Raw genomic sequence first — 23,622 nt, 5'->3', positions numbered from 1 at the left:
TAGCTAGCTGGCTTCTATCCTTCAGCATTATTAACCTGCTTCATAACAGCATCAATGGGACTAGCAAAGCCCTTTGGGTAAGATCTGTGTCCATGCTCTAGAAAAACACAAGTGCAGCAGTCTAAATTCTAAACATCCTAAACCCATTCTGATCCTCCTCAGCAAAGCCTGCAGTTTTATTATGCTAATCTCCCAATAATCTTTCATCATGCTGACTTGCCACTTCGTGATCTGCTTTCCTGCAGTAACCAAGGTCACCTGGACTCGTGGCAGGTGCCTTTTCAAGGACCATATGCCACTGCAACAGGCAAAGAAAAAATACCTTGCCCTTAGAAACTGTTCAGAATGCCAGCTTTCCATTTTTGCTGCAGTTCTTACATCCATGAGCTGAATAAAAGCTTATTTTCTGATGAGAAACAGAGGGTGGCCAGTGACAGCTAGTGGTTATGAAATTTTTACACTGAAGAGCTGAAGACTTTACTTCATCACTCTGAAGCTGGAACCAGAGCAACATCTTCAAAAGGGTTTTTGTGTTTTTAAAGAAATGTGCAACTCCAATTCCTGCCTTAAAAACTTGACAAGCTAGCCGTCAAAGCCTCACAGCAGAAAAAGACATCTATTTTTAGCAGTGTTTGAAATACAGATCCTGATTTCCTCAGTTCAGTAGTTTATCTCAAACATCCAACAATACATCAACCTTTCAAGGACAGAGACAGAGGCACTTGTTCAATGAGGCAAGACTTTCTTCAGTCTCAAGGCAGGACTACTGAGACAGTGCAAGCCCAGGCTGCACCTGCAGGACATCTAGCCCCAAGCTAAGATCATTATCCTTTTTCCCCCTTGACACCAAATTCCACAACTCACCAGGAAAATGGCATTTCAGATCCCCCTCTGCACTTATTCCAAACAAGATCTCGCACACAGATGCACAAATAAATAAATCAGAGCAGTGTGGGGTTTTAAAAGCAGAACACAAGTTTATTTACAATCAAGTTTTTATGGGCAGCTGAATAAATAAAAACTTTGCCCCATGTACTCTAATTCCCCTCTGCAGAAAGTGTCTGTGCGAAAGGCTGGGTTAGAGGGAGCCTGTCAGCCCAGCTCCCCCAACCCAGCCCCTCCACAGAACACACTTCCATAGTAAAACACTATCGGGAAAGAAGAAAATAAAGTGCAAATAAAAAGGCAATAAAACGCTGGTGGCTTGTCTTGAGGCCCAGATGATGTGGAAAGGTTTGGCTGGATAAGGATATGCCAGGTAGCTCACACTCAGACACATCATGGTTCAGGGTGCCAGAACAGGAACAGAGCTCAGACACCGCTCCGTACCACAGAGGGCTCCAGCGCAAACGGGAATATTGCACGTGTGCTCAGGAACGGGGCAAGTGGCCTGGAATTGCCAGCACCAAAACAATGCATTTGGGATTTGATGCCACTGCTCCCCTGGGTACTGACAGCCGCCAGGACAGGACGGATGAACAGAAAAAGGAACCAAACGTCTGTATTCCAGGACTGAAGTCACAGGATTACTACATTCCTCATCACTGCAGCACAACTCCTAGGACAACCTCACCAAGCTTAGCTCTCTCCTCACACCAACTAATCAAACTGCCTGTGGTATAAAAAGATTAAAAAACCTCCTATTTTGTGATGCCCAAGCTGTTGAAGGGCATTTCAGCACAAGGGTGCAGAAGTCCCGAAGAACAAACAAACCGTTGCCTCAAGAACCGATACACAGAGTTCACAGGATAGTGCTGGAGAGCCTGTGCCAGGATCAGAACAGATCTAAAATGAGCTGATGACTCAAAGGCAGAGCTGTCAGAGCCATGGGAGACCCTCTTTAAAAGCTGTTCCAACACTTCAAACTGCCTAGGACGTGTTTCAGGATCTTCTCACCCCATGCCTGAACTAGGCCACCAGAACAGAACACAGGAGACAGAACATGCTTTAAGTCAGCACACACAATGACTTCTTTCCAAAGTTTCCACCTCAGAAGTGCTGTAGATACATTTGTGTGACAGGATATTTGGCACAGCTGTCTGGTGAGGAATCCCGCTAGTATCTTCAGCTCCACGTGGTGCATAGATACTGCAAGTAAAGGCATGACTAAGTAGCATTCTCCATCTACAACAGCTAATCCCACTCTGAGTCCAAGTGCCACAGTGCAGTTTTGGCCATGAGAAGTCTCTGACTCAGGCTCCTTTCTCCATTGCTTTAGAACTTCCCTCTGGAAAGCAAAGCCCATGTGCTTGTCCATATCCTGACTCTGGATGGATGTGGGCTCGGGTCTCCATGCTGTGCAGGCACGGAGCAGCACCAGCACACTCAGCCTCTCACCCTCCGGCAGTCAGAACTCAGCCCACAGCACAGCCTTGTTTCCTTTGTCCACACTGACCACGTGGGCACCCGATGGTGACCACGTGACTGCATTGATAGAAGAACTGAAAAGGAAGGCAAGAGTCAGTTTAAAAAAAGCTGAATTCCACAACAGCACTTGGCACTGGAATGAAATACTGTAATACTCTTATTGCCAATTAAAAAACCCACTTTCTCACATCTCAAGAGATTGGGCTTTTAATAAGTCTGAGGGAGGTACAATTTCTTCAAAACATATGGAATGCACTTTACTAGAATCATATATCAGTTTAACAAGATAACAACACATCTAATCTAATTCAATCTAGAAAATACTGCCATGAATCCACAAAGACTTTGCATATTAATTATTCTCACATGCCAATAAAAGCTGTAAAGCTGTACAACTCCAATTTCTTGCTAGCTCAGCAAGATCCACAACCCAGATCCCCAGCCTAGGCTGCATGTTCCACTTCCCTCACCTGTGATGCTTTGCAAGCGTCCTCTCCAATTTCCCAGTAAGCACATTCCAGATGTAGAGGGCCCCATCAGCTGAGCCAGCAGCCACATAGTTACCATCAGGGCTGTCACATCAGACCAGGTGCAACAGGCAAAGAACAATTTGCAAGTCAGCAATTTTCAGCTCACATCATCATTCCACCCACAACTTCCTAAGCAAGCAACTTGGCATTAAATAGTCTTTTAGTGTTATCACCTGCTAATACTAAGAGATGAAAGCACTTTGAAATCAGAGCAATTCCAAGAAATTGGATCAATATTTACAGATACACTCTGGCTTGACCAAGAGGTAACCTGGGACAAATTACAAACTCTGCTCCGTTTTTCTAGCTGTAACTGGGGACCACTGCAGTCAAGCACCAGGAATCACTCAGTTTAGCTGGGGAAAGGTTTATCAGGTATCTTGTTTATGTCTGACCTTACCTGAACACAACTCTTGTCCAGTCAGAGCCACATTTGAATCCCTGGGCACTGGAAAGTTAGAATCACATAACTGTTAACTCATTTATGAGAAGAGATACTAAAGACAATGTTAAGGATTTCTGTATGGTTTAGAATAAACTCCAGCATCCCTTTATCCCAATTCATGTTTCTCATACACCTTTCTCTCAATGGCACCTGAAGAAATTCTTTCCTTTAGAACACAGACTTCTAAGCCTAGCTGCCTTCTTTAAAGAGAAACATGAGAAGATCCATTAGAGCAGATCTTTGCTGTTTCTAGACATTCTAGAGAACTTTGCCATATAGAAAAGCAAAGTGAGGAGACTGCTGTCCCACAGAGGTCCTGGAAACCACTCCAGCACTAAGGATAACCCACAATACAAGGTCCTGAAATTCACAGTGCTCCTGTGAGGAATGCACTCACCTGAAGGTCTGCTTGACAGCACTGACCCGCAGATCAATGATCTTGAGCAGGTCATCACGGGAACAGGTCAGAAGCTCTGTTCGCTCCGGGTTCAGGTCCAGAGCTGTGATTCTTCCAAACAGCTCCAGTTCTTTTACTATGCTTTCAGTCCTAAAGACAGAAAGGGGAAAGAAAAAGAAAAAAGACAGCTGTGAACTAGGGTCCAGAAGCCAAACCAGCGCATCAAAACTTTGACTTGTCCCAGTGTGGAAGAGATGAAAAAGGATTACTGGTTTATTCTTACATTTTGTTTCTTTCCCAAGCTAGATCCCACCTTGGGGACAGCATTTCCAGCAAACAGTTAAGACACTACTTTCCTCACAACCCCACCCTAGAACAGCAAGTACTGAACAATGAAAAATACTTCCCACCAAGTATGCTGTCTTTCCAGAAAAGAAATGGCATCCCCAAAAAAAAACAAAAAAAAAAACCCCAACAAAAGGCCCACAAATCTATAATATAGCCTAAAAAGAGTAACAAAAGTCTCTTTAATAGCTTTTTGTTGCTTTTGTAACAGTCTCCCCAGCTAGCAAGTTCAGGAAAAAGAGTTCCCTGCTTCAGATTAACCTGACAGTAAACCCATAACCACTAATACACCATAACCTCTGCTACAATAGTTTTACCTGATATCCCAGAAACGAATTTTCTTATCAAAATGTCCACTCATTACACACTGCTCAGTACACACGATGTCATTGCAGCTAGATCCTGCAAACACTGTTTTTATACCTAAAAAGGAGAAACCAATGGTGACATGCTTAAATTCACATTGTCCAAACTGATGAAAACTGAGACAGAAAATAATCCCCAAACCCTTCCCCCACCATACAGTGGCAACACAGAGCAGTGCCCAAGGAGTGGCACAGGACAAACAGTCTTAAAATAATCCTGATTAAGTCTTCAACCTCTCTGCCCTTTCTCAATCTCCTTTGCCAGGACTTGAAAGGTTCCCATGACAGCTGCTTTACTTCCATTTCATATTTAGCCAGCTATAATTTGCTACTATTAAACAACATGAATCTGTCTCCTTGAACCTATGTTTGCAATTCAGGTATCAAGGTAACTTTGACTCTCAAATGCTCTCTCAGTACAAGCAGGTTTAAGAGCCCCCAGTAGGAGAAAAAACAAGGAAAGAAGGTGTTGCTCCCAAAGAAAAACCCGGATCCTAGCAACTCCTTCATTTGAGATGCTGAAATTTTTGGTATTTTTCCAAGAGACACTTCCATCCACCTCAGAGTTAAAAACCTGGCCTGGCTCCAAGTTTTTAGTGGAAGACTAAAATACCCATTCCCAGACTGGTAAACAAAGACCACTCCCAAAACCAGCTGCTCTCAGTGTAATGGCATTAACAGTGCTTCCTGCACACACAGGATTTCTTATTCCAGTTAACAGGCAGAAAGAATTCACTTACTTAAAGAATAACACAAAATGGGATGACTCCTAGCTTTTTCTATTTTTATACTGGCAAAAAGATTCAATAATTGATCTGACACCAGACTGCCAGGAGCATTCAGCAGAAGCACAAAACCTGAATGAAAGGATGAAAGATGGAATTTAAGCTTCCTTACAAACTTTGCTGCGGAGGTCCCAGAGCTTGAGGGTCCGGTCATGACTTCCCGAAACAATCCGTGCATTGTCCAGCAGGAACTTGGCTGACAGAACTTTACCACTGTGACCTGTAAGGGTGTGCTGGGGACACAAGATTGACACGGTCAAACTGAGGATTTCCACTTTCTCAAATTGTAATTTGCATGTCTCCTGCTTTGCTTGGCAGAAAAAACATCTATTGCAGGTAAACAGAGATCACTATTGAGTAGGAGTGTTAATTATCAGAGTCCAGCCTGGAGCTGGGAAACACAGGTCACCTTTTGCTGCAGTTTCTCCAGTTACTCAGGAACCTGCCAGCTCCTTCCTCAACACTCTGTACACCTACATTTCCTGGACAGATGGCAATTGCAACACAGCCTTGCAGGACAATCCAGGGGTTAAAGCATGCTGAAAATGGAAATTGTGCCTTTCTGCTTTCATATGGAGCTTCCCTCGAGGACACAAGAGGGTATCAAGTCTCAATTGTTATTACATCTTAAAGCCTGAAAGCTGAGACAACCAGGGATTTCAGAAAAACTCCCTACAGCAGCTTCTTTAAGTGCAGAAGGAGGCTCTCACATGAACCACATTCACTTAGAATTGCTCAACATTTACATACTAAATCACCAAAAAAACAATGAATTACTAAAGTAAGAGTGATGAAAAACAAGACAAATCTTTGTAGATAGTTAAGATTTTTTTAAAAAATACTCAACAGAATATCAAATTACACAAAGCAATCTGGGCTTGGGGAAACACAAAATAAAAGCCCTTAAGAATGGAAAGAAATTGGAGCTAAGTTTGGGAAAAAAACCCCAAAACATCATCCCAAAAAGACCACCTTGTCTTGAGAAAGGAACACAAACTCCAGCAAGGAGGATCTATCTTCCACTCTGCATCTCCCTTCTGCCCTTGCTGCACAGACATCACAAGCAGCTGTTATGTTTAGGCAGGGAGTTTTGGCACAGTTTAGTGATTTCAGCTTTAGAACATCCTGCTTATGTGCAAACCATGGAGAGTCCACAGTGCTCACACTTGAAACAGAGAGGACTATTTCATTTTGGAAACAATGAGTGCACTCCAAAGAATTACAGGAAGATTATGTGAATGCCTGCAGGTGTAACTAACCTTTTGCAGTGAGTAATCTGTCTGCTAAACTTGTATTCACTATAATCCACATCCAATAGTAGGTTTTGCAGCCAAGGAGAAGGTGCAAAAGAACTGATACTCTTCACTTTCCTGAGACTTGACATGCCCACACTGAGAACTACCCAATGAATTACAGGGCATCTGCTGGTTATAACCAACACTGAAATGTCAGAAGATCTGAACATCACAGTAGTACCTTACTAAAATAAGAAGTTGAGGAAAAGTGTACCTAGGAAATGACAATTTAAAAAGGCTCTTGGAAAGCTGTGAAACTTTTCTTCTGGTCTCTCAAAGGATTATTTTCAAATCAGAGCCAACTGTTAGAGAAGAATACAAGTACAAAGTACTTGGGAGGAAAGGAGGAACCTTTCAAAAGACACTGAGGATGATGTGCAACATGTTGAGGCTTGCTGCCTTGGTCAGCCAGGCAGAGGGCTCCTTTTCAAGAATGCTGCTCCTGACTTAAAACAAAAGTCCCTCTTTATCTTCTGCAAAGCCCTTTTCAGCAGCCTGTCCTTTGAGAGAGGCTGAAACATTGAGGTGGCTCTCCATAAATCATAAGAAGCATTTAAAGTTCCCCAGAGGGGTACAAAAAAGTGTGCACACACTTTATGTGGCAAGGTTTTTCTAGTGGGGGGTTGTGTTGGGAAAATACACAGTAACTGGAGCTTCCTGCAAGGCTGTGTGGAGATCAACACAGTATTTTAGGTCTTGCTGTGAAGACCTTCAAGAGATAAAGAACCTCTCAACAAAAGGAACTATTAAAAGTGTCTGTAAATGCCCAACTTCCAAAACTGCCATGTACCCATTAAACAAAACAGAGAATACAAGACAGAAAAAACTCCTTTGCCTAGCAAGACTCACCCGTAATCGATTGTCATCAACTGTCCAGATTCTGCTGGCAAAGTCATTTGAAGCAGCTAAGAGGTAAGAACCCTGCAAACACAAGATTCCTTTCAAATTCCTTCTGCTAGTCGATATGCAAACCAAATTAAAATATTTCCATTAAAACCATATTAGTGCTATTTTGTCAAGGGAAAAAAGGAATAAAACCAAAACCACAGCAGCAAATGCCAGTATGGAAAGCTAATGTAAGCCTCACCAAAGGGCTGTGGCACCTGCTTCTCCCCAAAATGGAAGGGTTTGTACATGGCTATATTAGATTATAAAAAGAATAATGTGTACCAATTATAACAATAACCAGACCAGAAAAAGGACATTCATCTTTCCCTTCTACAAGAAAATGCATTCTACCCTCATCTGTTGTGGGGTTGCTTTCCTCTTTTTTATTTGGTTTTTTTTTTTTTTTTTTTTTTCCTCAGGGGAAAAAAGCCCTGCATCATCTACCTCCACTGCTTAGAAAGGTCTCAGAGTGGAATTAGCCTGATTCTTGCCATTTTTGTTAAAATTCTAGCATTTTAAGTTAAGATCTCAAAAATTAAATCTGCCTGAGGAGAGAGAAATTGACTTGTTTGTGGCTTAAAGGCTTAGGGCTTTCACAGGTCACCCATGATGGAGAACGGCCACCACAAAATTTATGCTTGCACTCGTGTCCATCACAAAATACCTTCCTGAATCCTTGTAACCCTTTGGTATCTCATCCAGGCAATTCTCACAGCAAGTGTGTTCAAGCAACTTGCCAAACCTCAGGACTAGTTTCTCCTGCAGATTAACAGCACATCTCTAATGAGCTGGTCAGTGTCCAAAAGAAGGATCCTCTTGGGTGTGTATCATAATTTAGCACAGAGAATCACCAAATGGCAGAAATCATATCAGCTTTGTGCTATGGAAGAGGTCTCAGCAGAAAAGTCAGATCACATGTCCAGTTAGACCAATCCAAGACCCCAAACTCCTTCAAGCAGGACTGTTGGATGCTGATCTCAGTCATGCCTCCAATGCTCCAGGTGAACATGACCTGAGCACATCTCACACTGTCAGCAAACACTCTGCCAGCCACACCATTGCTCTGCCATGGCTGGGGAGAAACTGCTGGGAGAAGAGGGCATGGAACTGCAAGTCTTGGGATAATCAGACCTTTTACTATTCATCACAGACCTCAGTAAAGCACATATGGAAAAGAAAAACTTGACAGAAATAAAGCCTCAGTGTATTTGCTTCTTCTGTGCTGTTATGCCAGATTCAGTGGAATGCTAATTTTTTACTTTAAACAAAAATCCATACCAGCCAATGGCTGAGCTGCATATCATCATCTGAATTGTAAGGCAAGGATCAGAATTACAGACTGCATCTTTTCAAATACAGGTCTATTGTACAATTTCAGCTACTTTCATGTTTTAACTCATTTCTTAGGTAACTTCAATTAGAATGGAAACAATAGTAGAGAACAACATAATTCCATTAATTTATTCCCAACTACAAACAGTGGACATTGCACAGATACTCACAGCACTATCAAACTCTATGCTTGTAATCCCAGCATTACTGCCAGAGAGGGAACCTTTGGGCTCACACCTATCTGCACAGAGAAAGATGAACAAAAACTTGAGCAATGGATTAGAGTTGCCACAAAATGACCCAAAAAATGAATTCTTTTAGCATCCCACCATGCCCCAAAGCAAAAAGGTTTACCTCCCAAGACTTCCCAAAGCTTAACCCTCCGGTCCATGCCTCCTGTTGCTAGTAACCGGGAGCCAGGGCTGAACTGCACCGCGTTCACCTCCCCATCATGTGCATCCTGAGGAGGGCAAGGAACACAACAGGCGCCCAAAAGGGAATTAGCACACACCCATAACCCACAGAGCAGAAAGCTACACAAGTTGAAGGTTACACAGAATCACAGCTGTGCATCTTTCAGAGGAAATACAACCACAGACTGGAATTCTGCTGTGGCTGGTGGTGCACAGACAGCAAAAGGGCCGATCCATATCTGAAGGAAAAACAAAGGCACATCAAAAAAAAAAACCAGCAGCAAGGACTCAGCAGCAATAACAAACTACCAAAAGCCTTAGAATGCTTCCTTAAGATTAGGGTCTTAAGTCACACCAGAATAAAGAAAATTAGGAAAGGACAGGACAAAAAACAGTAACAGTTGAAGTGCTGTAGAAGGAAAGTAACTTTTCATTCCTCCATCTAGAGACAGCCATGGGACATGATCCAATCACTTCATGCAACCACGGAACACTCAAGTCAGGCTTGAGTTAAGCAAGTCTGCTAGGAAACAGCACAGCAGATGCACTGCATTCACTGGGTGTGCTGGTGATTCTGCAGCACAAGTGTGACAGCACCTGCTTGCAGAGGACGTGGGCTTAAGCTGTGCCTCCTCTCTGCAGGTGCAGTGACCCCTCCCAGCACCCCTGCTTCTCACAGCCTAATGTTCTGAATACTTGAACTTTTAAAACCTATGCTAATTTTAATAATAATTCAATTTTTATTCCTCTATTCATTTCACAGCTTTAGACTACTTACCTACACAGTATTACCACCACAATTGTAATTCATTTTAAGTATTTTCAGGACGTGCTCTTTCAAAACCAGCTTTCCTGGAAACCTGTATTTTTATGGAATTTGTTGCTTGAATGTAGTCTGCCAGCTCATATTTAAGGCTAATCACACTTCAAATCTGATCTTTCTGCAAATGCAGAGGAGCCATTCACAGCAAAACTGGTGAAAGGCCTTGCCTAGAAGCTATACCTGAAGTGACTGCCTTTTCCACCTCCTACTTGCCTCTCCAAAGGTGAGCCCAGTCTGCTCCCTGCATTGGCTCAACCTCTGCCACAGAGCCCTTGCATTAATTCCTAGAATGCTCTGCCAGACCTAGACATGTCTTGACCCTCCACCTGGGCTCAAAACACTGAGCTAAAGCCTAACACCTCCTCACCTGATGTCCCCCATTCAAGCCAGCTCCAGCTGCCATTTCAGTCATGACCCTGCTCTCACCTGAGGTGACACTGCCACTCCCTCCATCCACAACTTCCACTAGAGAATATGGTAGCAGGGCAGACAAGACTATACATGCTTCCCTGCTGTAATGAGCCCCACTGATACTCTGGATGAAGAAAATCAGTCATTTAATATCCATGAAAAACCCACATCCAGCTCTGGAGTGCCTAAAAAAGCTCCAGAGGCATATTCAAACCAGCAGCTGCATTACAAGACACCTTCCTTTCGGTCACAAGACAATGACTTGCACAGAAATTTAGGTTTGGCTTTGTGAGGCCAAGGAACACATAAAGGAGGTCTCAGCTTGAAAACCTTTGATCATGCACAGCCAGTGAGAACACCCCATCACCACGAGCTCCTCTTCACCAGGTTTGTTGGATTACATTTGGTGCCACAACTCCTTTTTCTGTGGAGAACTGGAACTGAATTAATCCCAAACTGTCAGCAATCTCTTCCTCCATCACTGCTCTACTATGGCATGATAGAATAGGGACTGCTGGGAGCCAAAGGGTAATGGGGTGGAATTTCCCTGTGCCCTCAGAAAACTTCTTTGTCATCATCGACCTCAGTAAGACAGACCTTGAGCACACTGGCTCTGAGAAACATGTGGGGTAAGAGTAAAATGGAATGGAATGAATTCTACCAAACCAAGAATTCCTTCCTATTTGGCAGTGCTAACAGAAAGAGTCTCAGGATATCAGTTCCCACATAGGGGATTCGCTTCCTCCAAAACCAGAACACAGAATGGCAGAGCAGAGAATTCCTTCTGTACTCACAAAGACACAAATGGCAGTAGTGGGCACTCTCACTTCTTTACTGGCACCTGGATGTGGCTCTGCATTGTCCTGGGGTGCAGGGAATGAGGACAGAGAACGCCTCCTGAGATGAAACAAAGCAAAAATATTTTAAAATGAGAAATGAACACTGTTTCTCTTGAATTCATCCTGCTGTCTACCTGTCAATTAACTACTCTGTACAGAAAGTAAAAAATAGGGGAAGGTGCTTTTAACATCTTTTTTTTCATTCCATCTTTCAAAAATTACATTTGTCATGTAACACTATATTCACTTGTAGCTTTAGATATTTCACAGTTCACCACATAAGTTATCTGAACTGATTACTGACCTCATTTTGGAGCAGTGTTTTAATGTTTTCAATAGGAAGGGAACATGGGACTGGCTGCAGCTCCATTGTTATGTCTAGGAAGACTCAACACCATTTCAGCACTACATCCCAGGCAGCAAAAGGCTGTGTTCCAAAGCTTGGGCTGCTCCATTTAAGCAAAGACATCCACCTACTGCAGAGCTTAGCTTAGAAGGCCTGGCTCCACTCTGGATACAAAGCACAGAACTCAACGACTTATTGTAATTAACCCTACTAAAGGAGCAAAGTGCAGTGGAAAGTAAGAGCAAACCCCATGGATTCTCTCCACAGAGAGGGGCTCATTGCCTCTCTCACTGTTGATAGTTTCTAACCAGAGTTATCAACTGCAGAATCTAATCAGCACAATGCAGGGTTCCACGTTACTTCAATGGAATACAATCACATGCTGGACTAAGAGTGGATAATGTTTTCACCTGGCAGTATCAGAAGACTGATGTCCCAAAAGGGGAGACTCAGACAGACTGGAGGGAAAGGTCAGAGGTCAGCACACGGCAAGATGGAAGAAACAGGAAGTTGAGGAGAACAAAAAAGAAAAAATAAAGAAAGGCAGAAGCTAGAAGGAAGGCTGGAAATACTTGTTTGCATTCCCTGCATCACCAAGATTTTGGTGTACATTGAAACCAATAAACAAAACAAGGAGGTGAAAGTGTTCTAACCTACCCAAAGATATTACTGATAGAGTCCAGAAGGCCTCCAGCTGGCTGGGAGAGTCGCTTACTGAAGGAGGGGAGGACAGGTTTAAACCTTGTGAATAGCTTCTCCACACAAAGATCAATACAAACACATTTCATAGCAACATGTCTCTGGAAAGACTCCCTCCCCTCAGACCCAGCCCAGAGACAGAACACCAAGGCAGGCATCAGTGCAAAAGTCATCACTAACTACAACTCAGAACACATTCTGTGGGTGAAGTTTCTTCAATGGCCCTCAACCTCAACCTGTGAATTGCTGAGTTCAGATAGAACAGTCTGCCAAGTCTGAAATTTCAATCAAATTAATCCATGATGTCACATAACTACCTCCTCTTACTTTCCACTCACTGCTATTTTAGAGAAAGAACAAGATGCATTTAATCTAGGTGAAGATTATTTTCAGCATTTCAGATAAACCCAGCTATTTGCAAATAGCTATTGCTATTGTGATATCAGTATTCACATTGATATCTTGTAGAGTAATGGAGGCATAAAACAACAGGCATTGTGGTAGCCACATTATTAACTATATCGTTTTTAAATATTCGTTTTCAAGATTAAACAAAGATTTCTCAGGCACTAGGGTAATTCAGTCAAAACAGCAAAGGAAAACCAGCACATCTAAAGCATGGCAACAGAGAGTACAGCACATGAGCTTCCTACTGCTCTGGTAGAAGCACTAAACTGTGTTCCATCTAAAGGCAACCAGAAACCTAAGCTACATTCCCAACACTGTTGCAGCTCTACTGTGCCCCGTGCTCTCCCTCAGTGCCATGCTACAGGAACCTCCTGGTCACACACCTGGACGTCCGGCTGACAGCTCGCACCGGAGAGGTTTCCTCAGCTGTGTCTGAGGTTTCATCCGCAAGCACTTCGATGTCATCATCCCTGCTGAAGTGAGAGAAAACACCTCCTTTTCAATCAGGCTCTGACAGCAGCAACTGACAGGATGGCACAGTTCCAGGGCCTGTCAGTTCCATGGCCAGCACACCCCAGGTTTCTGGAGCTGCAGCAACACACGGGTAGACCCAGATAACACACACTGATGCAACTGTCAGAGATGTAATTCAACACACAGTGTCTGAAAACGGATATAGACAGCAACTAAATTTCAGGATTTTTCTTTCCAGCTGCCAATTCCACTCACTGACAGCAGGGCTGGATTTCCACATCCCCTTTTTCTGTTTTCAGACCTCCTTTTCAGATTCTCTTTAATACAGGCATCCTATTTCAGCCTGTAGTACTAACTACATGCAGCATTGTAACAACCCACCACATGAGCAAGGCTTCACTACAGAGTGAATGATACTTGCTGGAGCAGTTACAGAACAACAAAAGCATGAGTTACTGCAAGACAAAGTACAGGTGATATCAGCACCTTTTTTGCTGTTTCAAAACAAGCAAGTGTTAAAGAAAGCACAAGAGGTTAATTGAATTTTCCTGCTTCACCTACACCAAGGACACCCTAATACTTTCTACACTGTTGTAATTCAGGTACAGCACTATTAAGTGTGAGAGCTGGCTTTGCTCACCAGTGTTAAGTGTTGGTGGTCAGCTGAACACAATGTGAGATTCCAACCCATGTACAATAAATTAATTCAGCTAAATTACTCAGCTAGTGCTGAAGATTTCTCCCATTAGTCACCATGGGCTCTGACAGCCTAGTATTTTTCCCTTCATGATGATTTTTCCTCCACTGCTGATTTTGCAGGACAAACTATTTTTAAACACACTTTACTAATGCCATTTGACTGAAGAGAAGTTTAAATTCAGCATTTAAATAACCAAATTGTGCCATCAGATAACACTCAACTGCAAAAGCATTTAAAAGGACGAAAACAACTAATCTCTCATTTCAGAATATAGCTGCACTTTAAATTCTAAGATTTTGGAGGAGAGTATACATGAAAAGACTATAGAAAATATATTCGCTGATTGAACGTATCAAGCTTGTGGTTCAAGAAAATACTATCAAGTTCTGCTAATATTCATTTTTAAAAACATAAAGTTTCTGCTATTAAAACTATGTGTAGCAAAAGAACTTCCCAGGTTAACAATGTATTTTTAAGTGAATATAAACACCAGGGCACACCCCCTGAAATGGGGCAGTTTTTCCCTTCAGTAAGCAGCCCATTTACACAACACAAACTCTCCAACTATAAAATCAAGAAGAAATCAAGGCCATCTCTGAAGCAGAGTTTGAGTAGTATACAGAAGCAATTATGCTATCAGGTGTCTCATACTCCCTTCCCACCTGCCCCTCTTCCTCTCCTGGCCTTTTGCACAGCCTCCCTTCCAGAGGGATGCACTGCTTCTCTCCTTTGCAAGGGCTTGCAGCACAGCACTTAATGGGAGTCTGTGATGTGAACATAAAGAGAAAAGACCTGCAGAAAAAGCCTGCAGGCTGCTCTGGCACCGCTCAGCAGGGCCCAGGCACAGAGCATCAGATGCAGCAGTTCTAGGGTGGGCAAACACAAACACCCTGATCAGCCCAGCTCGGAGCACCCACTGCTCCCTGCAGCCCCCTGATCCCACAGCAGAGAGCCAAACACAGCAGGGCAACAACAAGGGACTAGAGGGATTCTCTTCATCTTGCCAGGTAAAGTACTCCACTGTTTTTCCCTCAGACAATAAATCCCTACCAGTATGGAAGCCAGGTATTTTCACCCAGGTTAATTCACTTAGTACCTGTTCCTACAGGAAATCCTTGAGCATGTTTATAGTCTAACATTTTTAAATCCAGGCATCTCCAGAGTAATTGTTTCATTACTTCACTGTTTCATGAAAAACTATCTTAAAGACCAAAGGCACATATCTCAATATGAAAACATTTTTGTAACAACATCTATTGACCATATGAACCATTCCTGGGACTTAAAGTCCAAGCATCTATTTTCAGTCCTAAAAGAGCTCCTTCTTATGTAAGTTCAGGTAGGGAGAGTTACTGCACATTTCTGACTTTACACAAGAAGTGCCAACACTCCTCTACACCACCCAGTTTAGGAGTAACAAAGGTACCATTTATCATGCTTCTGCATAAACCTGAGGCACAAACTGATGAAAGAGACTGTAAACCAAGACTGCTTACGGTTCAACAGGCAAGGGTTCTTTGGCAGCTTCTGCCAGCTCCTTCTGCAGCCTGGCCTGGCGTCTCCTAAGAAAGAGAACCCAAGGTTATTAAGAAAGAAAGAAAAAAATCAACATTTTCTTAATCCCATTCCAAAGGCTACCCTGCACAGTTTTGATGGGCCTCATAGGATTAAAAAAAAAAAAAAAAAAAAAAAATCAGTCCCCTGCTCTAGTTTTATCCTGCTTTTCATGATACTCTGAGCAGAAGAGGCAGTTTTCTTATTGTGAATAGCAAAAGACAAGATCACTCAAGTGAGGCAATGAGGCAAAGTGAACCTATAGCCCTTTATGATCCATATGAATACGCACTACCTTGGAGGGTAAGAACTTGTCAAAGTAATGATTATGTTAGTGAAGCTAATACAAAACTGCCAGCTACTGTGAGACTTGTAATATAGGTCAGTCTCCAGGTATCATTAGCTGGCAAGTAAGCTGAAGCAATTCAGAAGAAAAATTATTTTGCAAGGAAAAAAAGCCTTTTTTTAAAAAATTACTTTTGCAGTAAGTTTTACATCACTCATGGCAGATGCTCATTCTAGAGGAATGCAAAAAACTGGAGTTAGTCAAGTCAAAAAAGGATAAAACTAGGAGCAGGATAAGATGCAATATGAACAAGAGAAGTCCAAATATAATACCAGCAGAACCCCACAGTTTCTATCTGTTTTATGATCTTCAGCACACAGTTAAATGTTGCTGAAGAAACAAAAGAACATGTTTTATTCATTTAAAAGACAGGAATGTTTTAACACAGTGTCAGTCTGTGTTAGCTGGAAAAAGTTCTGGACTCTCACTGTGTTATGCAATAATACAGATCTCAGAGGTCAAAACTAAATCTGGTTTTATCCTATGCACTCATAACTGAAAAACATACCAGTTTTATCAAACAAAGGTCATGGATCTCACCTTGAATCCTTTTCATTTTCTGCATTCAAACGATTGGCTTCTTGTGCTTTCTCTGCCATCCAACGTGAGACCAGCTCCTGGTTGTCCTCAGTAGTTTTCCTTAGTTTCTCCTCCAAGGCATTGAAGGTGATCTGGAGAGCATCATATTCATCTTTCAGTGTCTGATTAGCTCGCTCAAGATCTTGCAGTTTGCTACGCAATTCCTGGCACTCTGTTTCCAGTTCAGAAATCTTTTGCAAATACTCTGCAATCCTGGAATGGCAACAAAACATACAAAACATGAGGACCTCCTTTGGGACCTGTGCCATCTTCCTCTTGCTGTTTGCACAACGCCTCACAAAGGCATTTTTAGCCCTGGGCTAAGACTCCTAGAGAATATTATAACTCCAATAAAGAACTCCATCAGAAGTCTGGTCACCGACAAAACAGCTCTTACTCACTTGGCTTCATTCATCTGCATCTCTTTGTCCTTCTGCTGCATTTGGTTGTTTAAATCAATTACAGACTGGGCCAGCTGGAGAGAGGAGAAAATTTCATTACAAACTGCAGGGATGTCAGTGGATAACATACTGAGCAGCCTTCAGTGCAAGCACAGACTAATCTAGCATTAAAAGCATGGATCACACATTTCAGGTATTTTTTACCCCAGCTTTCTATGCAGATCTGCTACAAAGATCATTAAATCAGAGAATCCACTTTCAAAAATAAATTGCCAAGAAGCTGCTGTCCTTTGCTGTCTCATTCTCTTCCCTCGAAAAGCTTCATTAACAGTCAGACCAAACAGAATGTATATTAGAAGAAATTTTAGTAGTGGAAAAATCAATACAGAATTTAAAAATTGTCAAGTAAGTAAACAAGTGAGTACTGACAACCAAGAAACAAATCATCCTGTTAGGGCCAGGACAGCCATTTCAGGAGACACACAGCTCTCACTGTGAACACAGGTGCCACCAAGAGTTTCCTCACAGAGGAAGTAGCTGGTGGAGTGCCTGCAGAGCACAGAGAGGCAAAGGCCAATGCTGCCAAGCTGCAGCTGCCAGCTCATACCTTACCCAGCAGCATGGCCTCAGCTGCCCAGGAAGAAGGGAGACTGATTTCTGGGAAGAGTGCCTGCCTGTGTTAGTGGTTTTAGGACACCAGGCTGGAAGCAAAGAAACTATTCTGAGCGCCCTAACCACTTGGTGCACACCTCCCAGAGAAAACAGTCTCTTCTTTGGAAAGCTCAGAACTGCTGACTCTGGAGCTTCTTCACACCTCCAGTGGGGCATGATCAAAGGAGCATTTTCCAGGCCATTCATACCTTTTCCCTATGAAAGTGTGCAGTCCCATTCAGGTTTCAGACTCATTCAGTCCACTGCTGTGCTTTTATTAATCAAATTCTGCTGTTGAAATTCCCTATCTCCTGGTCAAAAAAAACCCCCAAAATAAAATCCAAGAGGTCTGGCTTTTCCTCTCCTCCAGGCCCAAGTGAGAATGTTACAGAACTCCTGGGCTCTGAACCAGCACTCCCTTTCCAGCTTAGCACTGTGGCTCTTTCAATCTTGGCTGGTGCTGCAAAGGGAGACCAGTGAAACCACACACAGCCCCCTACGCCCCACTCACTCTAAGTCTTTTCAGGTTACTAGAGTCATATACAGCTCTGTGGCCCAGATCAGTTCCTTCCTCCTCTAATACAGCTAAGAACCTATTAATGAAGCAGAAAACTCAGCACTAAATAATCATGCTATGCTGACAATAGAAGCTCTCATCTCCTGGTGACAGTATTACAGACCAGCCTGTGTCTGGTTGGTTTTAATCATCAGAAATTGGGGAAGCTTAAAAAGACTCGAGATGAAAGGAGGAAAAAATGATGATTAATGAGCCTGGTAAAATCATGGTCAGGCTCCCAAAAGGCCACACATGGACCACAGAGCACATAAGACTTTCCAACCTCGCCACGTTTCTTGTGCAGCTCAGTCAGCTCCTCCTGGTGCTTTATCTTCAGCTGGGCCAGCTCCTGCAGCTGAGCGTCGTTCCATGTGCTATCGTGTCCTGGGCTGCAACAGGACAGAGAAGAACAAGACATGTCCCAAACTACAATCCAGTTCTTTCTGTGCCTTTGCCAGGTCCAGACATTGCCTCCTTTGGAAGCTCTGTACACCAGAGACACAGGTGATTCATAACAAACCAAATCACACAGGACTGGAAAGTTACATCTCCTGAGCACTAGATTCACTTTTTGTACATTTCTAAACCAGTATTCAAACTCCAAGGGAAGATAACTAGCTTTGTTTAAATTTGCATGAAGATGACTGAGTCTTAGAAGTACAGTCTCTAAAATCTGGAAAAAATTACAAATATTTTACCACCCTGATTTGTTCTGGAGGGAGGTGGTAGAACTTGAAGATGCAAGATGGAGAGGGTACAGAACCAAAAGCCAGGAAACCAAGGGAGTATTCCCAGGCCCTCGGGTTTACAGTCTCAGGTGTGACAAGTCACTCCTCCATTGGCCTGACTATACTCTTTTTGTGCCTAAGTTTTCAAGTGGTTACTAACTGTGTTTTTCAACACTATTACTGTGAGATAATCTCGAATTTTTACATATAAGAACATTTATATCACCCTCTGCCCCAAACAACTATGAAATGTAACATTTATCACTTGTGTCTCTGAAAACACAGAGGCAGGAGCAGAGAAAACCAAGTTTTTTTAAAGTATATACACACAGACTCTGAGCACATTATCAGCTGTATTTTGAATTACAGCTTCTTAAAAAATCATAATTTTAATTAAAACATCATTATATCAGACAAACAGAACAAGGTAATTGCATCCCTTTCTGCAGTCATTTTGTGTTGTAAAGTTCAGGGAGAAACAGAAATCCATCCAAATGTCTCACAGTGATATCAGTAACCTAATGCTCTTCTAAAGAAACAATCAACCAACTCCTCACTGAACTAATGCTGCACTAACTGCATTTCCAAAAAATTGTGTGCAAACAGACAAGAAGCCAAGTCCTGTGGTAATATCCAACACATCCTATAGCTCCACTCACACACACCCCTACAGCCAGCACTAGATCCTACTCCTTGACCCTGAGGGAAGAAAACACACCTTTCTTCAGCTATCTAGGATGAGAAAAGTCATTTTGTTTCAAAAACCTGTCATATACTGAGCACAGTACCAGAGTTCAGCTGACTGTTTACTTTCAGATGCTGCTTCTGTGTCTTTCTTCTCATCCACATTTGGTCCAGCCTCATCTCTTAAGACATGGCATTCAGTCAGAACACAATTCCCATAAACTGAAATGGTTCAAGACAGCTACAGCCATCACAAAGCTTTTAAGAACTTTTACATGGGTGTTAACATCAGCCTGCTGGAGCTTTGCCTGCAATTCCTGTAAACCCAGGAGGAAACTTCTTCCCTCTCTGCTATACTGATTTGTTTTGTATCCAATTGTACATGCTCATACAGCTCCCTGCTCCAGAGGGGTTCTGGTTTCAGGCCAAGAGCAAAAAGAACCTCAATAGAGAAAGCAATTTTTACAGAAGTAGGAATTCTGAGCTCCTTGGCCCTGCCTTCTCTTCAGGTACACTGAGGGCAGAGCTGGCCAGCCCTCACCTGGAACAGACAGGCTGTCCAAGGGACACTTCTGGCACACAGCAGAACCAGCAGCACAACCCCTGCCTTCAGCACAAGTGCTACTCCAGCTTAGGGACAAAGCTTCCCAAGAAATCCTATTAAAAAGCAGGCACAAAACACCTTCCTTTTGGCATCTGGAGCTTACTTAGGACTGACACTTTGCAATCATAGTTTATTTCTGTTCTCCTCTTTCATGTGATGACACAGATTGAAAGAAATGAAGTCATTAAACCAGTCTATACTCAACAGGAAGAGCAGAAAACACTGTAAGTGTTCAAGGCAAACAGACCAGGAGCAGCAGCTCATTGTGGTCCACATCTGTTCCATGAGTTTGTGATAAATCAGCTTCCTTCCCAAACCTGGCCAGATCTTTCTGTACCACATACTCTAAAGCTATTGTAACTTCATCATAGGCTTAGACACAGCTATAAGTTATATTCAGTCCACCAGAATTTAAGTTTTTTGTGTGCCAAGTCACTGTAGGGATCTGGGAGTTGTTTGTGTGAGGCATCAAACAGGTTTGGGTTACAAGGTGTACAACAAACAGCAGCTGACAAAAAAGGAGCCTTACATACCTGATCTCATGTCTGCTCTGTATGTCATATTTTTCTGCTTGAAGTTTATCAGCCAGCACTGCATGAAGGTCTGACTTCTCCAGCAGCTTGTTATCTGCAGGAGCAAAAAGTGCACTTAAGACAAGCAGAAAGCAAATCCAGAGTCCCATCTTCTCCTGCCTAGATCACTAGCTGTGATCTAGACCCTTTAATTACTGTGACACAGCCAAATGCTACATGAGCCTCCACCACATCACTGTGTTCTCCCTCCTCTTTGATCTTAACAGGTTAAGGCACCATCCACCTACAACCCCATGAACTCCTCATTAATCCAGGCACCGTGTGGGGCTGGTCTTATGAAAGCTTAATAGAGAAAGACAGAGCAACTTCTCAGGTGCATGGCTATCTGCTAAAACAGAGTAGTTCAAAGTTCACACTCTGCAGATCCCCAAAGGACAGCAACCAGGAGAACAGGCCTGGCAGAGAGGCCAAACCCAGCTCTGCTGTTTGTTTTCTCCCACAGTGTGTGGGACCCCCCTGCCATCCTGACACAGCTGAGGCAGGAGAGGGGTGGGCAGGAAAGCCCTGAACAGAGAGTGCTGGCCCCTGGATGGCTCCAAATTTTACAAAAGACCATGAGCAGGGTCAATAGCACCATTGTTCTCGGTTCCACAAGCAACTGGGCGGGAATTGTGCAGACAATTCAGACATTCAATCACTGTCCAGAGCACAAAGCGCTCCAGCCCCTCAGAGAACTGAAACAACTACTTATTTTCCCCGATAAAGCAGAAACTCCAGCTTTCCTGTTATTACAGATATGTCCCAAACAATCCCGTGAAAATGGCTCGCCCGAGGCCCCTGGGACCCTGTCCCAACACGGCTTTCCCACTTTTGAAGAAGAGGAGAAATCCCAGAATGATTCGGGCTGGAAAGAAGCACAGCGGGTCCCCAGGTCCCAGCTCCCTGCTCAAGCAGGGTCATGCCATAGCACAGAGCACCAGTGAATCAAGTTCTGGAAAACCTCTAGAGAGGAAGACTCCACATCCTCCCCACTGAGCAGAGTCTCCCTGCACATACTGATGGGCATCGGTGAGGGAGAAGAGAAGCGCTACTTCGGCCGCGCCCCCGCCGGGCCCCGCTTACACTGGGCGATGATCTCCTCGAACGCCTGGCGCTGCAGCCGGTCCCGCCGCCGCAGCTCCTCCGCGATGTGCCGCTTCCAGGGGGGGAAGCCGGCGGCGCGCAGCCCCGACGCCATCTCGGCGGCAGGCCGGGCCGGAGCGGGCTGGGGCGGGCAGATCGGGCGGGGCGGGGGTCAGAGAGGCGGCGGGAGCGCGGGGAGGCGGCGGGAGCCCCCTCAGAGCCAGGCCCGGGCCCGCGGCCGCGCCCCCACACCCGCCATGGCGCCGCGCTACGTCAGGGGCCCTCGCGTCTGTGCGGCGCGCCGCGACCGCGACACAGGCTGCCCTGCCACTGCCTGACGCCGCCCGCCCGCCTCCGGCGCCGCCGAGCCCAGCAGCGGTGCCCCCAGGCCGGATGGCGCCGCGCGAGATCGCGCTGCGAAAGCGGAGGCGGGGTCAGCCTCAGGCGGGAGAACAGGCACTTTCTGAGGCGAGGAGGCCCCGCGCCGCGCCATTTTGTGCCCTTCGTGCAGGCGCCATCTTGAGAGCGGCCCTGCGCCCACGTTGAGCACGGCAATGCCGCCATCTTGAGAGTGGCCAACCCGCCATGTTGGAGCAGCGCATGCGCACAGACTGCCCGCGGGCACAGCGCTCGCAGCTCCGTGTCCCCGCAGGGCTGGCAGCACTGTGTCGTGCCAGTGGCACCGGCGGGGCTTTGGTGAGGTGAAGGGCTGGTGCCCGTGTGACAGCGGGACTGTCCGGCCGCCACGCCTCTGCCTGCCGCTGTTAAAGCACGGGTGTTACTGTGAGCGAACATTAGACATTTATTAAGGGAGAGCAAGAGAGCAGAGAGAATGTTGTACTACACTATGCAAATATCACACCTGCAGTGCCATTTGTTGAGTGTCTTTGTGCTCTTTCCCCCCTTTACAGACACCACGCTCGTCGCCTGCCAGGGGAATCACAGAATAACGGGATGCGGTCAGGCTGGGAGGGCCCACAGTGGCTCATCTGGCCCCACCTCCCTGCTCCAGCAGGGCCGTCCCAGAGCACAGGGCCTTGGATTGTATCCAGAGGATTCTGTATTATCCCCTGTAAGGACAGTCCAGATCCTTTCTGGGCACTTTCTTCAGGGCTGGGGCACTTCCCTGGGAAGTTCTGTGTAGGGGGAACTCGTTGGGATCAGTCCCTGCCCGTTTCTCTGATGCCATTGCTGAGCCCCCAGGGCAGAGCCTGGGCTCTGCTTGGAGCTCTCCCTGTGGACAGGGGCAGACAGGGATGAGGGCCCCTCTCGAGGCTGAACAGCCCCACCTCAGCCTTCAAGGAGGGGGGTGGTGAAATGAAATGGAGCATAAGGCTTTCTAGGAAAAAAAACCTGATTTGGAACATAGTAGAAGCTACTATGCAACCCTCCCTGCACTCCCACCTTCTGGCCAGCCTCGTGAAAAAGCCACATGTTCTCTGGCAAATGTAAAAATCCATAACAACTCACTCCAATGCTCTGCTTTCAACTGCTTAATGAGCGGAAAAATGTGTGCTTATGTCTTCACAATCTGATGGCTGAAAAAATGGGTATTAACGTCTTTGGAATGGGTGATGATGTCTCTACTGACTTTGGGGAGCAGGTTCCTTACCAGGCCCAGACAGTTTGGGCTCCAGTCTGCACAAGGCTGAACTTTGGGGTAAAATGCCAGGTTCAAGGCGGGAACGTGGGGTAAGCGGTTTGGGAAGGCTGAACCTCCCTAGCAGCTCAGCCCATGGGGAAGGGAAGAGGAACACACACTGGGGGTTCAGGATAAAAGGGAGGCTGTGCCTCTGAAGCCTTGAGAGAGAAAAGCCTGTGGGTGCATGGCCCGGTGGACTCTCTCCCTTTATTTGAATAAAGTTGAAGGACTCCTCTGCCTCCTTTTGGACATAAGCCTCTGGTGTTTGTGGATTTTCCTGACATTAGCTTCCTAAGTAATGTGTTAGGTAACCATATTATTGTAATTTAATTAGAAGCCGGGCAGAACTCATAATGCTTT

General features: G+C 44.6%; 1 protein-coding gene and 2 non-coding genes across 9 annotated transcripts; all 3 read right to left on the bottom strand.

The window, feature by feature from the left end:
• Positions 1–954: 954 nt before the first annotated feature.
• Positions 955–21,895, bottom strand: ATG16L1 (autophagy related 16 like 1). 7 transcript variants are annotated; one of them, XM_064720852.1, is made up of 19 exons: positions 21,621–21,895; positions 20,499–20,592; positions 18,233–18,338; positions 16,743–16,816; positions 16,303–16,554; positions 15,359–15,424; positions 13,072–13,158; positions 12,239–12,295; positions 11,992–12,039; positions 11,191–11,293; positions 9,104–9,209; positions 8,920–8,990; positions 7,379–7,450; positions 5,347–5,467; positions 4,402–4,507; positions 3,740–3,889; positions 3,298–3,345; positions 2,838–2,939; positions 955–2,441 (listed from the first exon to the last, which is right to left on the bottom strand). In XM_064720852.1, exons 1-19 carry the CDS (start codon positions 21,733–21,735, stop codon positions 2,348–2,350), a joined length of 1,872 nt encoding a protein of 623 aa, XP_064576922.1. In that variant the 5' UTR covers positions 21,736–21,895; the 3' UTR covers positions 955–2,347. The 7 variants fall into 7 exon arrangements, with proteins under 7 accessions (XP_064576922.1, XP_064576921.1, XP_064576925.1 ...); XM_064720851.1 differs by having other exon boundaries at positions 13,072–13,161; positions 21,621–21,894; XM_064720855.1 differs by having other exon boundaries at positions 13,072–13,161; positions 21,555–21,657.
• On the bottom strand, positions 8,308–8,570 carry LOC135452007 (small Cajal body-specific RNA 6). Its single transcript, XR_010441513.1, has one exon. It is a non-coding gene; the product is annotated as a small Cajal body-specific RNA 6 (non-coding RNA).
• Positions 10,710–10,979, bottom strand: LOC135452008 (small Cajal body-specific RNA 6). The gene has a single exon (XR_010441514.1). It is a non-coding gene; the product is annotated as a small Cajal body-specific RNA 6 (non-coding RNA).
• Positions 21,896–23,622: the final 1,727 nt, after the last annotated feature.

This window comes from Zonotrichia leucophrys, chromosome 9 (genome assembly GCF_028769735.1).
Source record: "Zonotrichia leucophrys gambelii isolate GWCS_2022_RI chromosome 9, RI_Zleu_2.0, whole genome shotgun sequence".
NCBI classification, from domain to species: domain Eukaryota; kingdom Metazoa; phylum Chordata; class Aves; order Passeriformes; family Passerellidae; genus Zonotrichia; species Zonotrichia leucophrys.
Note: the sequence above shows the minus strand (reverse complement) of the source record. Positions and strands in the feature narration are given on the sequence as shown.